Source organism: Monodelphis domestica, chromosome 1 (assembly GCF_027887165.1).
Source record: "Monodelphis domestica isolate mMonDom1 chromosome 1, mMonDom1.pri, whole genome shotgun sequence".
Lineage (NCBI taxonomy): Eukaryota > Metazoa > Chordata > Mammalia > Didelphimorphia > Didelphidae > Monodelphis > Monodelphis domestica.
This window is the reverse complement of record NC_077227.1, coordinates 102,838,181-102,851,977: the sequence shown is the minus strand read 5'-3', so window position 1 is coordinate 102,851,977 and position 13,797 is coordinate 102,838,181. Positions and strand designations below refer to the sequence as shown.

At 35.2% G+C, this 13,797-nt stretch overlaps 1 protein-coding gene across 7 annotated transcripts in view; it reads left to right on the top strand.

Annotated features, from left to right (window-relative positions):
• Positions 1 to 13,797, top strand: part of VTI1A (vesicle transport through interaction with t-SNAREs 1A) — a 447,185-nt gene that overhangs the window by 350,416 nt on the left and 82,972 nt on the right. The window contains exon 9 of one of the 7 annotated variants that reach the window (XM_056803947.1): positions 7,196 to 9,672. The exons of the other annotated variants lie outside the window; for them this stretch is intronic. Coding sequence (XP_056659925.1) covers positions 7,196 to 7,244 — 49 coding nt within the window. The 3' untranslated portion in view covers positions 7,245 to 9,672. Of the gene's footprint in view, positions 1 to 7,195; positions 9,673 to 13,797 lie in introns of those variants that run through there. 7 annotated transcript variants of the gene reach the window in all.

Here is a 13,797-nt window from a genome sequence, read left to right as displayed (position 1 = left end):
GAAATGACTGTCCACTTTCAGGGAAGAAAAACTGCAGTGGTCCCAGTTACTATGAGATCATAACAGTGAGAAGAAAAAAGATTATATTTTAAAATCTTAGTAAGATTTTTTTTTAAAAGAAAACTTGCTTTGGGAAAAAATTCCCTTCCCCACCTTTCCCTCCCTGTTTTGTTTTCAAGAGTTTATTTCTCTCCACAGGCATGAGGTTAGTTAAATTCTGCCCTTTGAAGGAATGGCATACTAAAGGCTGGTCTTTGAAAATTGGTCCCTTATGAAAGTCACCTCTGGCTTTTGAAAGCCATGTCAGCCTGAGGACCAACAGCCCTAAAGATGGAGATGAGTGCAGTCTCCTGGTACAGCCCATTTGATACTCTGAGCTATGCCAGTGGATCTGCTCAGCAGTCTTACAGACAACTGTACATAACATCTGTGATTTGACCAAGCTGCTGTGGGGTGGATTGTATGAACTCAAAGTCACCAGCTGTCTTACTTACCAGAGAGAGGAATTTTGCTTTAGATATTCTCTCAAATTTTGAGCTAGTAAAAGGATGTATAGCAGTGGTAGGGTTTTTTTTTTTCCCTAAACAAAAATTAAGTATTTTTCCCAAGCATTTTGAGCTATCAGTGGAAGAAGAGATGAGTAAAAATTAGTGTTGGTAAGTGGGTTTGTTTTGAAGTGTGCTGAACATCAGCTATGTATTAACGGGGATAAATTTACTCCTTTAAAAAATTTCTATTTTGAAAACCTCCTAAGAATAAAAGATAGCGTACCTCCAACCTGCCATGTGTGGTATGCTAAGTGCATAAAGGAGTTTGCCAACTGCATGTTGGAGCAGAAAATGCACAATGGCTAGGGTCTGATGTGACCTTTATCTCTACAAATAAAAAGGCTGATAACCCCCACACCCCCCCCCCCCAGTCATCACCACTTTTAAACACATGCATCACAAAGGACTGAGCTTAAAGACTATTTGCAAGTACAAAGGAATTTCCTGATTTGGAGGAGGGAAAACAAAAAAGAAAAATAATTGAGTGGAGGGGAAGAAGGGACAAAGAGTCTTTTGGGGTAAGTGGAATCCCCAATTATCTCTAATTATCATTAGCAGGATTTACTTTATAGAAACTGCCCTTGGCCTATCAGATTTTGTGTCCTGTGTGGGATTTTCCTTTCATTTTCTTATACATTAAAAAAGTAAAAAGGCTTCCCTTTCCCATAATTAAGAGTATTTTATGGTGTGAAAAACCCAAAGATTTCACACCACCTTATCCTAGGGAATGAAAAGTGACTGTACTATATCACCAAGAAGTAATAATTAATAGAAAGGTGCCAGTTAGAGGGAGGTCTCTGTTAATCCAAATCCATTTGGATTAACTTTACTTTAATAAGGTGTCACTGGGAGAGAAACTCAAGTATAATAATACAAAGGCACTGGAAGAGATTAAATCTCTACTCCACCTCCCAGTATTATTGTGGGAATCAGATAATATATGTAAAAGTACTTTGTGAACTTTAAAATCTGTATATATGCCAGTTATTATTATTAAGCATATTGACATAGAAATCAGGTCACTTCCATATCTTGGAACAATATGGTAATGAATATTCCTAAAGGCAGAACTATATAGCAAGATCTTCTCCCTCATTAAACTGAGAAAGAACAAACTCCTATATGCCTGTGTATCTATGCTTTATTGATATGCATATTCTCTCCAACTGAAGAGTTTATCCAGTGGGAATCTTTCTTTATCCATGTCCTACCATAATTTCACCACATGGGGTCCATCCAGCATATTGAAGATTTTCTTCAGGTTCTGACATGGCAAGGATACCAGAGATTCACTGAAGCTACCTGAAGGTTAGCCCTTGTTCTCACTGTATGACCAGTTCATGTTCTTTTTTATTTTTTTCCTTGCTGATGCACTTCAGCCTCCTTTGTAAATTCTTTTTCATAAATGCTTCTCCTTTTTAATTACTTGTTTGTAATGTATTGCAACCTGTTTAAATCTACCATGGGCCTCTGTGTCACCCTGTTTGATCCTCAATTTTAATTCTTTGAAGACTAAAGAACTATGAGTTCCATGACTGATAATACTGCAACATCATTGGAGGAATGAGTATTGATATTAAAAAGATGATAAAGTCTCAGAACCTTTAGAAGAAAATATTTTTGCCTTAACATAACCATGCTGAGCTTTTTGTTGTTGCAAGAGCCAGGTGGACGAAGAAGCAAATGAACAAGTTAGAAGTAAAAGGATAAAGATAAAGCAGAGGTACAGTGACTAAATGAGCTAGCCTGGTGAACACTTGACTAAAACCTTTGGTGATATCACATGATGAAGGACTATATCATCTCTCTTACCTGATCCAAGACTTTTTTCTATATCAGTTGATATAGGATTCCTCCCACCTTTACCATTTCTAACTTCTCTGATACAGGGCAGTTTTTAATGCATGACATACCTGATTGAAACCAATAATAAAATCCCATTTGGACCATTTTACATTTTAGATAGATTCTGTTTTCTTCATGGATAGCACATATACTAAATCATCATTTTACATTTGGACATGGGGCTTAGGCAGAATTAACAGTTCCCAAAGACAATTCAGTCTACTCCTTTCTTCTTGTTCTATTCTTGGCCTAACTCATGGTCTAGTTACAGTGTCTATCCAAGAGCTATATGCTTCTGGATAAGCTCATCCATAATTTTTTTCATTTAACTGTAGATCATAGTATAGACAATAGGCAGGCTTCAGGCACTTTTTTTCTCCATGGCTAGTTAGAAAGCACCCTTTTAGGTTTAAAAAACACCAAGTAAGTGCCACAAGTGAAAAAATAAACTAGAGAAATTGTTGAGATCATAAGAAAATTTATTGTGCATATCTTTGGTAAATTATGATATAAGCCAACAATGTGATATAGTATGTAAAAAACTCATGGGATCATAAGTTGCATTAAAAGGCATAGCTATCAAATATAAAATGATAGTAGTTCTATATTCTGCCCTAGTCAGAAAAAGTCTGACATATAGTGTTCAGTTTGGGACATCACAGTTTTGAAAGGAGGTTAACCAATATGAATCAATATCATATGAAGCACAGCTGAAAGGACAAGGGATGTTTAGCATGAAGACATGAAGGGAGATGAGAGACATAATATTTGGCTTCAGGTATTTAAAGGACTGCCAGAAATAAGAGAAATTAAGCTTCTCTTGTTTAGTCCCAAAGGGCAGAACCAAGAACAAAAGGGAAAAGTTACAAAATGGTCAATTTGGCTCCAATATCAGGAGAAATTTCCCAACAAAGTTCTCCAGAAGTGGAATGGTCTTCCCTAAGTGGTAATGGATTCCTTCCTCCCTTACCTCCCTGACCTTTGAAGACTTCTAAGTAGAGTCTGGAAGGCAACCTATCAAGTATCATATAATAAATATTCCTTTTGGGTATAGATTGGTCTAGATAAAACTACTGATATCCTTCCAACTCTCAATTCTGTGATAAATTCTTTGCTGTTATTACACTAGGACAATTCTCAGTATTCGAACCACTAAGGAGGGGAAAGAATGTTCTTCTGCTGTGATGAACAGAAATTAAAATCTAGGCAGGTAATCTGTATGAATGCTCCTTGGCAATAGCAAGAAAATTACAATAATAATAGGTAGCATTTGTATCCCACTTTAAGGTTCACAAAGCCTTTATTTGTTACCTCACACAAACTCTGTGAGGTAGGTGCTATTATTCTCATTTGGAAGATAAGGAAACCGAGGCTGAGAGGGGTAAACTGACTCTCCTAGAATATGAAATTAATGTCTGAGGTAGAACTGAAATTCAGCTCTTCCTCACTAGTATAATTAGAAAATTTGTACTCTTGGACTTTATCTCCCAGCATCCCTTTCCTTTTTATCCCCACATTGGGGTTTGTTGCCTGTGTATATTGCTCCATAACTCTACCCTGGCACTCCCCCCCACCACCACAGTTGGGCAAGCTCTCTCTGTTTCTCTAGCCTTTTATTTTTCCTTTTTCCTTCAAGTTATTATTTAATCAATAAATCTTATTAATATAATACTTGGAGTATTTTGGATATTAATTTTTAATCTAGATATTCCAAATCTAGCACTCAATCCACTTCATTTCCTAATAGCTTTTGCAAGTAAATCATGGACTAGTCTCTAGATCAGGTGTCCTTAATTTTTGTGGTATCAAAAAACCCGGGCAGTGTGGTAAAGCATATGGTTCCCTTCTTAGCATAATAGTATATTGAATATATAATTGATGGAAATGTTAAATTTCAATTGGATGCTAATGAAAACAGATATAATTTTTTCCCCATTCAAGTTCACAATACCCTTTAAGTTCCAGGTTAAAAACTTATGCTTTATACTATGGAATGATCAAATGTCATAGACTTAACTACTCTTAGCAATACAATGATGCAGGACAATTCTGAGGGATTTATGAAAAAGAATGCTATCCACCTGCAGAGAAAGAACTGTTGGAATAGGAATACAGATGAAAGCATATGATTTTTCATTTGTTTAATGGATATATATTTGGGGATTTTGGTTTTATTAGATTATTCACTTACAAAAATGAACAATATAGAAATATGTTTTGCATGATATTACATGTATAATCCAGATCAAATTGCTTGCTAGCTCCAGAAGGGGAAAGGGAAGGAGGGAAGAAGACAATTTGGCTCATATAACTTTTGAAAACTTATATGGAAATTTATTACATATAATTGGTAAAAACTCCTGCTTCTCAAAGTTCAGCATTATGAAAACACTAAAAATATATGATGAAGTTAAAAAAAAAAACAAACGCAAACCTCCTGCTCTAAGAAATGTAAAAAATATGATAACACTTATATTCAGCATCAACACCCCTTGGGAAAATATTCCACTCCCTAGTGATGGTGTCTTTCTAGGGACTGGCCTAAAAGCCTAGCATCTGGTTCTTACTCCATAACTATGCAACCATGAACAAATTTTTAATTTCTTTGACATAATTTCCCAACTATAAATGAACATTGGTCTCACCAAACAGCATAATATAGATTATTTGTGTGAGTCACTCAGATTTCCTTAGAAGAAAAGCCCTATACACACAGGAAATGTGTTTGCTGTTTTATGGGCAGCACATGAGCATAAAGAAGGCAACAAAATATTGATTGTCCTGAGTTTCAAGCCACTGAGACTCTGCATTTTGGGACCCAGATATTTGTAGCCTTCTGTGTTCAGAGTACTAGATACTAAAAGAGATACACATTTTGGCTAAAATAGTTTCTGCCTACAGAGTTTAATTTAGTTTTTTTTTTTTAAAGACATCATTTCAAAAATACAGAAAACGCTCTTAAATAGCACTACATTAGTGCTTTGGAGTTTCAAAATCAAGTGCTATGTGAGTTCATCATCATAACAGAGATTTCTTACAGGGAATCAGGGAAAGACTAATAGGAGATGTAGCATTCATTTTGGGTTTTAAAGGACACAGAGGGCTTCAGCAGGTAAATGTGGAAATGGAAGGCATTGTAGGCATAAGGATCAGCATGAACCAAGGAATGTAGACAGGAAGGAAAAAGGTACAATTGAGGAATGAATACGGTATAACAATTTAACTGAAGCATAGCATATAAGTATGGCAGTGATCTGAAGTAAGACTAGAAAAGTATGGTGTGCCAGAATCTCTTTTGATAAAGGACCTGTGGATGTTGATAGCAAAACAAGATCTTTTCAGATTGCTATAATGCTAGCTATTCCAGTGATGGATTATGATGCCTTGGGAGTCTCTTAGTACCATAACCCTAAACTGTATTTCTTTCTCCTATCTCTTCTGGATTTCCATACATTCATCATGAGAGTTCACTATGAAACAGGAAAATTTTCAGCTTGGATGGTAAAATTCAGGCTAACCACTTCATTTCCTGTTAACTTTAGGGAATTTCAAATTTAAAAATAAAGGAATATTTTATGAATTCATTAAATTCAGAATTCCCAATTCCTAAGGAAAGACTAGCATGTTTCCAAAAGTTAATCTGAGCTTGCTTTCTATTTGTTTCCTCTCCTTCATGCTCTGAACAAAATAAGATTTTATCCCTTGCTTCTATATACAAATCTAACAGACCCAAATGGGGTCAAATTTCCAATGATAAGACCTTGTTCTCATTCCCTTTCTGCAGAGAATCTTAAAACCGATTGAATTTTGAATTTACTTTATTCATAAAAAATTATCAAGTGTCTCATGAGAATATGGAAATGAAAATTCCTTTGTGTTCCATTTTTCTTCTAGTCCTGATTTTTGCTGAATAGGTTCATTTCCTCTTCTTCCATTGTCTCTCAGTGGTCAGTCATTATTCCCCTAGGGTTTTGTGGGGTCCAGGATCTTAAGATGAGATCCCCAACAAAGAAGGGAGATACTAATCTCATTCCAATGACAATGCTTCATGGATCCATGGACAGAAAATGATCAGGCCCAGCAGGAAAAGAACCCACCTTTGGTGGTCCTTAGTTATATGAGTCTAATGAATAACCTAGTACTAAGCGATTTCTTTTGAGATATCAAAACCTGTAAACTACTTGAGGGCAGATGTTTTCATTTTGGGCTTTGCATATCCAACATTTAGCTCAGTGCCTAGAACATAGTGGGTAATTGTGGATTAATAGTTTCTTACTTTCTCTTGTTTTCCCCTCTGCTCTCCTTCCTGTTTCCTGATGTTTTCCTTTCTTGCTTCTTTCTATCTTCTCTCACAGTCTTTACCCAGGCTTTCTTTAGCCTTGACATATTTTCTATTGATAAGAACTCCTGTATGTCTCAGGAAAACCTCCTAGGTGACTTTTGATTTAATGCCTATGATTCCAATGAAAAAGACAATGGTAAGAGACTAGGCTTGAGAGAAAGAAATCTGTATTAACAGCATCACCAAAGAGAGAGAGAGAGTAGAAAGGAGAGGGCTTTGCTATGTTAGCTTTTCCTCTGAAAATATCCCTATAAATAAGGAAGCATATATTCATCTTTTCCTCATTATATTCGGAATTAGTTATACCTAATGCCAAGAAATTATATACAATTAGTTTAGGCAATGTATAATTTTCATTTGATTATAGATATTAAAGTAGTTAAAGAACCTTGGTTTTTACTAGTAAATATCTGCCTTCTTTTTTCCATTCTGAGTCTGTAATAACTGTTTGCATCAATAGGACTCATTCAAAGCTGCAAGAAGCTACCCACACAATTCTTCAAAAGTAAGTCCTTTAAATGTCATATTGTATTACATGTAGTTCAATGATAAAACTAGCAACATAGGGAATTAATAATAATACTGCCTTGCATGTATATAGTATGTGCCATTGAAGCAAATATGCATATTTAGAAAAACACAAATACAGCAAAATGCTGGCATAAAAATAGAGACAAGGAGGAAAACAGAATGTAAAAGTAAGTACTAGAGCATTTTTTTTACCAGATTATTGTGTTGAATTTTATTTTCATCAAGTTCCCTGGGAGTTAGGCAGGGAAAATGGTATTACATCCCTTTTTTACAGATGGTTAAACTAAAGCAAAGGGTTGAGCAATTTACCCAGAGTTTGGATAAGATAATCCCTGTCCTCATGGAGCTTATAGTTTAGTTGAGGAATAAGACATATCTTATTACAAGCATACAGAACACTCTTTTTACACAGCATTATGTGAATGCTTTAGAACTACCATAGTTGTAATTAATCGCAAAATTGGGTTTAGATTCCACATGTTCTGATTTTAATTCCTATGTTTACCTAAGATGTACTTAAAGGAAAACTTATTCAGGAAGTAAACAAACTAGACCTAATATGTCTTAATGTTACATAGATGAGACTCACTTTCTGACATTTTTATTTTTTAATTATTGTTCATTTCTAGAGTTTTAAAGATAATTATTTCCATCTATTAATGAATAAAATTGTGAAATTTATTTTTTTCCCAAATGGAAGTTAGATTTCAGCCTTTATCTTTATAGTAAGCTGATCCAAGGCAGTTTTATTTAAATGGATTAATTAATTGGTATCCTTCATTTGAAACAGCAACTTCCAAAGAGAGTAATTCTTTTTGAGAAGCATTAACTATATTTTTAAAGCAATAAACAGTGCTTTTACCCAGGTACCTTGACATGCAATAAGCAATTCTTTGACAGCACTAACCATAATAGGGAACAATGACTATACTCATCACTTTTTGTCAAGGTAATTACCAAAAAACAAACTAGATAACTGTAGCAAATATATGTAATGAAATGAGAGGATTGAACTAAAAGATCTTTAAAGTCACTTGCTGTCCTGTCATTCTAAGAATCTGAAAATCTATGTGATTTGGAGATTAATTATAAAGCTTTAATGAACTTTCTTGTGCATACATAAAACAAGAGACATTTATGTGGCTTTGGTGAAAAATATCCTAGCCAAAGATATATTCTAGATTCAAAAGAAGGCAGCTACATCTAACCTCTCTTTTTAAGGGACTTGGAGGCCTCTTCTGCCTTCTATCCCCATGATTTATGCAAATCAAAGAACCCTGGCGGTCCCCTCTTCCGATGAGGCCAATATAATCCACTTCCATAGGGTTAATGTGGCCATGCAAATGTGAGCACTCTTGAATAGTCCCAGAGGGGGTGTGCCTCTCATTATTCTTGCCCCATTCTCTGTGCTGAGCAAGCTTTCAGAGTCTGAATGGACAAGGGTTTAATTACTCACCACATCTGTCAGATCAGATTCAACTTGAGAATGAAGAGAATGCCAGACAAGCTCAGTTGTTCCTTTGCAATGTTCTTCACTACTGAGGTCATTCAGTTCTATGTTCAAGGCTATGTTATCTCTGATTCCAGATCCCACCTCAAAAATATGTTTTGATTTTTAAAAATTTCATTAAGGGATAGGCTGGCATTATAAACACTAATTTAAACATAATGATGCTGCCTTAACCACCAAAGAGTTCCACATTTCCCCATTCAGGGTGCTGATGATTAATCTAACGACTAGCAAGTTTTTGTTAATATTTTCTTTCCTGTTACCAGCTATACAAATAGTCATTTTCCTTCTTCCTAAATATGTCTCCAAAATTACAGGTTGCATCCTTACATTACCAAGTTAACTAGGAAAGGTGCAATGGTTCCCAGGTAAAGGATATGCCTACAGAAAGAAAATCTCCCAAAGTCTCAGTCCCAATCCTTTATGGAAAATATGAATCAAGGCTATCCTTATTCTTATGGGTAAGCTCACCCCATAGGATTCAAAGAGTTAAAACTCCCAAAAGTGTGGGTATTTGGGTATATTCTTACAGTTTTTGAAGTATAGATATATATTTTACAACTGTATATTGTCTTTTGGTATCTATATCACAGAATACCAGAGCTTGAAAAGGACCTCAAAGATTGAATTCACTTATCCTACCACAAGGGATACTAAAGCCAAAAGAAATTAAAAGATTTGCCCAAGATCACACAGCTAGTATGTAGCTGAGGCAGAACTTGAACCCCCAAGTCTATATTAACTTCCTGTTAGCTATCTTTTCTTTACTGTCAGTTCTGCCTAAGGGAAAATTTTTATAGCATCTAGTTGTTTTTCTTTTCAATTTGTTATAGGTTACTAGGTACCCTCAAATGCCATAGATTTCTTTTCTTTTCTTTTCTTTTCTCTTCTCTTCTCTTCTCTTCTCTTCTTTTCTCTTTTTTTCTTTTCTTTTCTTTTCTTTTCTTTTCCTTTCTTTTCCTTTCCTTTCTTTTCTTTTCTTTTCTTTTCTTTTCTTTTCTTTTCTTTTCTTTTCTTTTCTTTTCTTTTCTTTTCTTTTCTTTTCTTTTCTTTTCTTTTAAGTCTTACCTTTCTGCCTTGGAATCAATACTGTCTACTAGTTCCAAGGCAACTGGAGTTAATTCATTTGCCCAGGGTCACAAGGCTGGAAAATATCTGAGGTCATATTTGAACTCAGGTCTTCTTGTCTCTATGCCTGGCACTCAATTCAATGAACCACCTATCTGCCCCTCATAGATTTATTATATATATATATATATATATATATATATATATATATATATTATTCTTTCTATCAAAAAAAAGAATGAGCCTATGAGATTTCTGGCAAAGAGGAGAGAAGGAACAGAGTAGGAACAACTAAACTAAAACACAAAACAGTGACCAGCATTTAAATACTCGTTTTTAAAAAAATTTTCTGTGAATTTGGATGATGTTCAAAGTGGTTTATCAGTTCAATTGGTCAAAAAACTAACTTCTGCTTATTTTCTCAGATTATATTCTTCTATTTTTAACAAATTACATAGCAGGCATTTTAAGATTATGTGCTTGAATTGATTGAATTTTGGTCAAGTTTTTTACACTTTTATCACTCAAGACTAAAATGCAGATGTCATGCTGCTTAAACATTTATCTGCTTTTCTTGGGCACTCCAAATTTATGTCACTTTTGAAATCAACCAATTGGGTTCCAGTTTGAGTTAAATGGAAAGTAAACAATTCATATAAAACTTTTGTTTGCTGAGAAGTAATTGAAAACCTGCAACTAATTATATTTTGGCAAGCTCCTCACCTACAAATAGTTTAAGCACTCTGCTTGTGCATTGTTTACAACTGAATTCAAAACTGGTTTTCCTTATACCATACATACACAAATTATTAATCAATACTCTGCCAAGTTATATACCTCACCTTCAAAATATTGTAATAAATATTTAATTCTCAACTTAGGCTTCATAAATAAAGTTATTAAAAGCTAGAGGGGAGATTTAATCCTTTGGAAAATACAACTTCTTTTAGGTTGTTTAACTTATTTTTTTTTTATTAAAATGTCTCCCAATTCTTTATGGGAGTTCAGTAATCTTTTGCTTTTTTTTTTATAAATAATAGTAACATTTGTGTAGTATTTCATACTTTCAACAGACTTCACTTAATTATATAATTTGATCTTCTCATTTGTAAGTATAAGGAGTTCAAAGATTATTATTCCTATTTCACTATGAGATAATTTGAGGCATAGATACACGACTTTCCAAATGTCACTCAGCTCTTAAGCAATGGGGTCACAGACTCAAGACCAGGTCTTCTGACTTCCTATCCCAATTGTTCTTTCCATGTTACTACTCTGCCTATTGAAAAAAATTTCTTGTTGACTTACTGAATATTTATTGACCTTATATCATATCTAAAGAAAAGATAAAATACTAATTATTTTTGTCTCTAGAAATGAGGACCATTTGTTACACAACTGTAGAACTCTAGGGACTGAAACTTAGTAGTTCGAATGTTGGTTTAAAAAGCTTCTGTTCTAGTTTTAAAAGCTTCTGCCCTAGCACATGATGAAGTTAGCTGAGTTTTAATAAAGAAAATTAGAAGTATACATTTCTTTCTTTATGGTGAAACATCATCAAATGAAATAAAAGTAGAACCTTAAAGAATTGACAGTTATTTGAAGAACAGAAATGTTGTCAATTCTGGGGAGGGCCACTCAGGCCACTATGCAAGGAAGAGTGAAAAAATTGAAAGAAGGAGCAGATTTTCTCACTGAAGAAGAAAATGCAGTTTGAGAAGAGTCCCTACCCTTTACTCTATGCCTTGGGGCATTTTAAACTAGTCTGGACAGTAAGTAGATATGTTCTGAGTAGTGGTCCTGCATTCAGAGAGGACAGACAACATGGCTCAGTGAATCTTATCCATTTCTGTGAATATTAAGGCAAGAGCTCTTTGTTTGAAATATAGTAGTTCTACGGCAGAAATAGAACAAGAGCACTTCATCTGTGTGAAAATGATTGTCAAGGTCACAAAGACCTACAATGATCTGTGCAAATAGCTGTATGTGGCCTGCTTTAGTCAAAGGATACACTTTCCAGATTCCCCCAAACATTCAGATAAGGAAGGATACTTGCTGCTGAGTTTTGTTTTTAATTTTGGGGGTGGGGTGGAAAAAAGAGGGTCTAGATAGTTCTCTTCTTTCCTAATTTTTGGTTTGACATGAGAGCCCTTGCACCACTTGTCATCCTTTCAGTTTATGGAAGTGCAGGATTAGGGCCTAAAGAAGAGGCATGCTTTGGGCAATCTTAATAGACACTGTACAAAACACCCTTTTGTAGGCTTTAGCTGATTTCCAAAGATTGAGATTAATATTCTGTCTGGATAATGCCCAATATATTTTACTTCTTTTACTTGCTTTCTGAAATTTTCTTGGAAGTAGGAAATACTGCAAACAGTGACACAGACCCACCTTTGATTTCTAACCTTTGTTCTTTTCATCTCCTCTGCCTTGGTTGAACTCAGTGGGTTCCATTTTACAAGATTGCATGAGGGTTCCTAGCAGAGTCATAATAAGGCATTTGTGGTTTCCATCTCTGCTTTATAAATGTGTTGCATGGATGTTGTTGTGATGTGAACCATCACTAGAAGACATGTGACTTGATTTCTCACAAGATGAATACCTGTATATCATGGAGTTTGGACTTTTCGAGTATATATAGAAAGGACTATTAACATTGCCCCCTTATTGGGCTTTCTCCTCTTCCCCATATCATGTTGCACCCCAGACAGCTGCCTACCTAACTTACCCCCAGGCCCAACTCTTTCTTGAAGTTACTCCAATTACAGCTACTCAATCCTTAAATCACGTGAAGTAACTAAGAACTCACAGGAATGTGTACACTTCTTGGTTATACCTAATCCATACCAAAAGAAATGAATAACGGTAGCATAAACCTACAGAAAAATCTGTAGCAAGAAGAGGTAAATAAGGGAAAGGACAAAGATGAAAAGAAGGGAATGAATATTTAATATAGCATCTATTATGTGCCAGGAACTGTGCCAAGCACATTTTTTAAACAAATATCATCTCATTTGTTTTTCACAATAACCCTGTAAGGTAGGTGCAATTATTGATACCTATTTTATAGTTGAGGAAACTGAGACAGAAAATAGTTAAGTTACTTGTCCAAGATCGCACAGTAAGTGTAAAGCCTGGGTTTGAACATTGGCCTTTTGACTCTCAGCCCAGCACTCTATCTCTCCACTGAGCCACCAACTGCATAAAAAAGTCAAAATATAGAATGATTTAGGAGTATGAAGAGGTCAGAAGAAAGCTATGATTGGAATTTAGGACATATGCAGTCTTTTCTATTTTTTTAAACCCTTACAAGCAACAAGAGCTAGGCAAAAGGAATTAAGAGTCTTGCCCAATCCGGGACACACAGCTAGGAATTGTCTGAGGTCAGATTTAAGCCCAGGATCTCTGGTCTCCCTCACTGGCTCTATCCATTGAGCCACTTAGCTGCCCTGACATATACAGTCTTGATGTGAAATTAATCTTTTCTATAGATTCAACTAATAACATTTGAAAACTTGCTCCTGGCATGAGCCTCATAGTTTCTTATAATTATTATCTTCTGGCATTATTAAAGGAGACAACTAGGTGGCTCAGTGGACAAAGCACTAGATTTGGAGTCAGGAAGACCTAGTTCAGATCCAGCCTCGGACATTTAGTAGCTTCGTGACCCTAGGCAAGTCACTTAACCTGTATTTGTCTTAATCACTGGAGAAGGAAAAGGCAAACTACTCAACAACTTTGCCAAGAAAACCTCATGGATGGTAGAGTCCACAGGGTCATGAAGAGTTAGGCTCAACTGAACAATAGCAACAATGTCCTACACTTTTGTCAAGTCTTGCAAGATGACAGAACTATGTTTACCTGCCACTCCAAATGTGTTCTCTAATAGTAAACCATGTGGTCTTTAGTTTGAATATTTGCATTCTGGACAAGGTCTTATTTTTTTCCTTTAA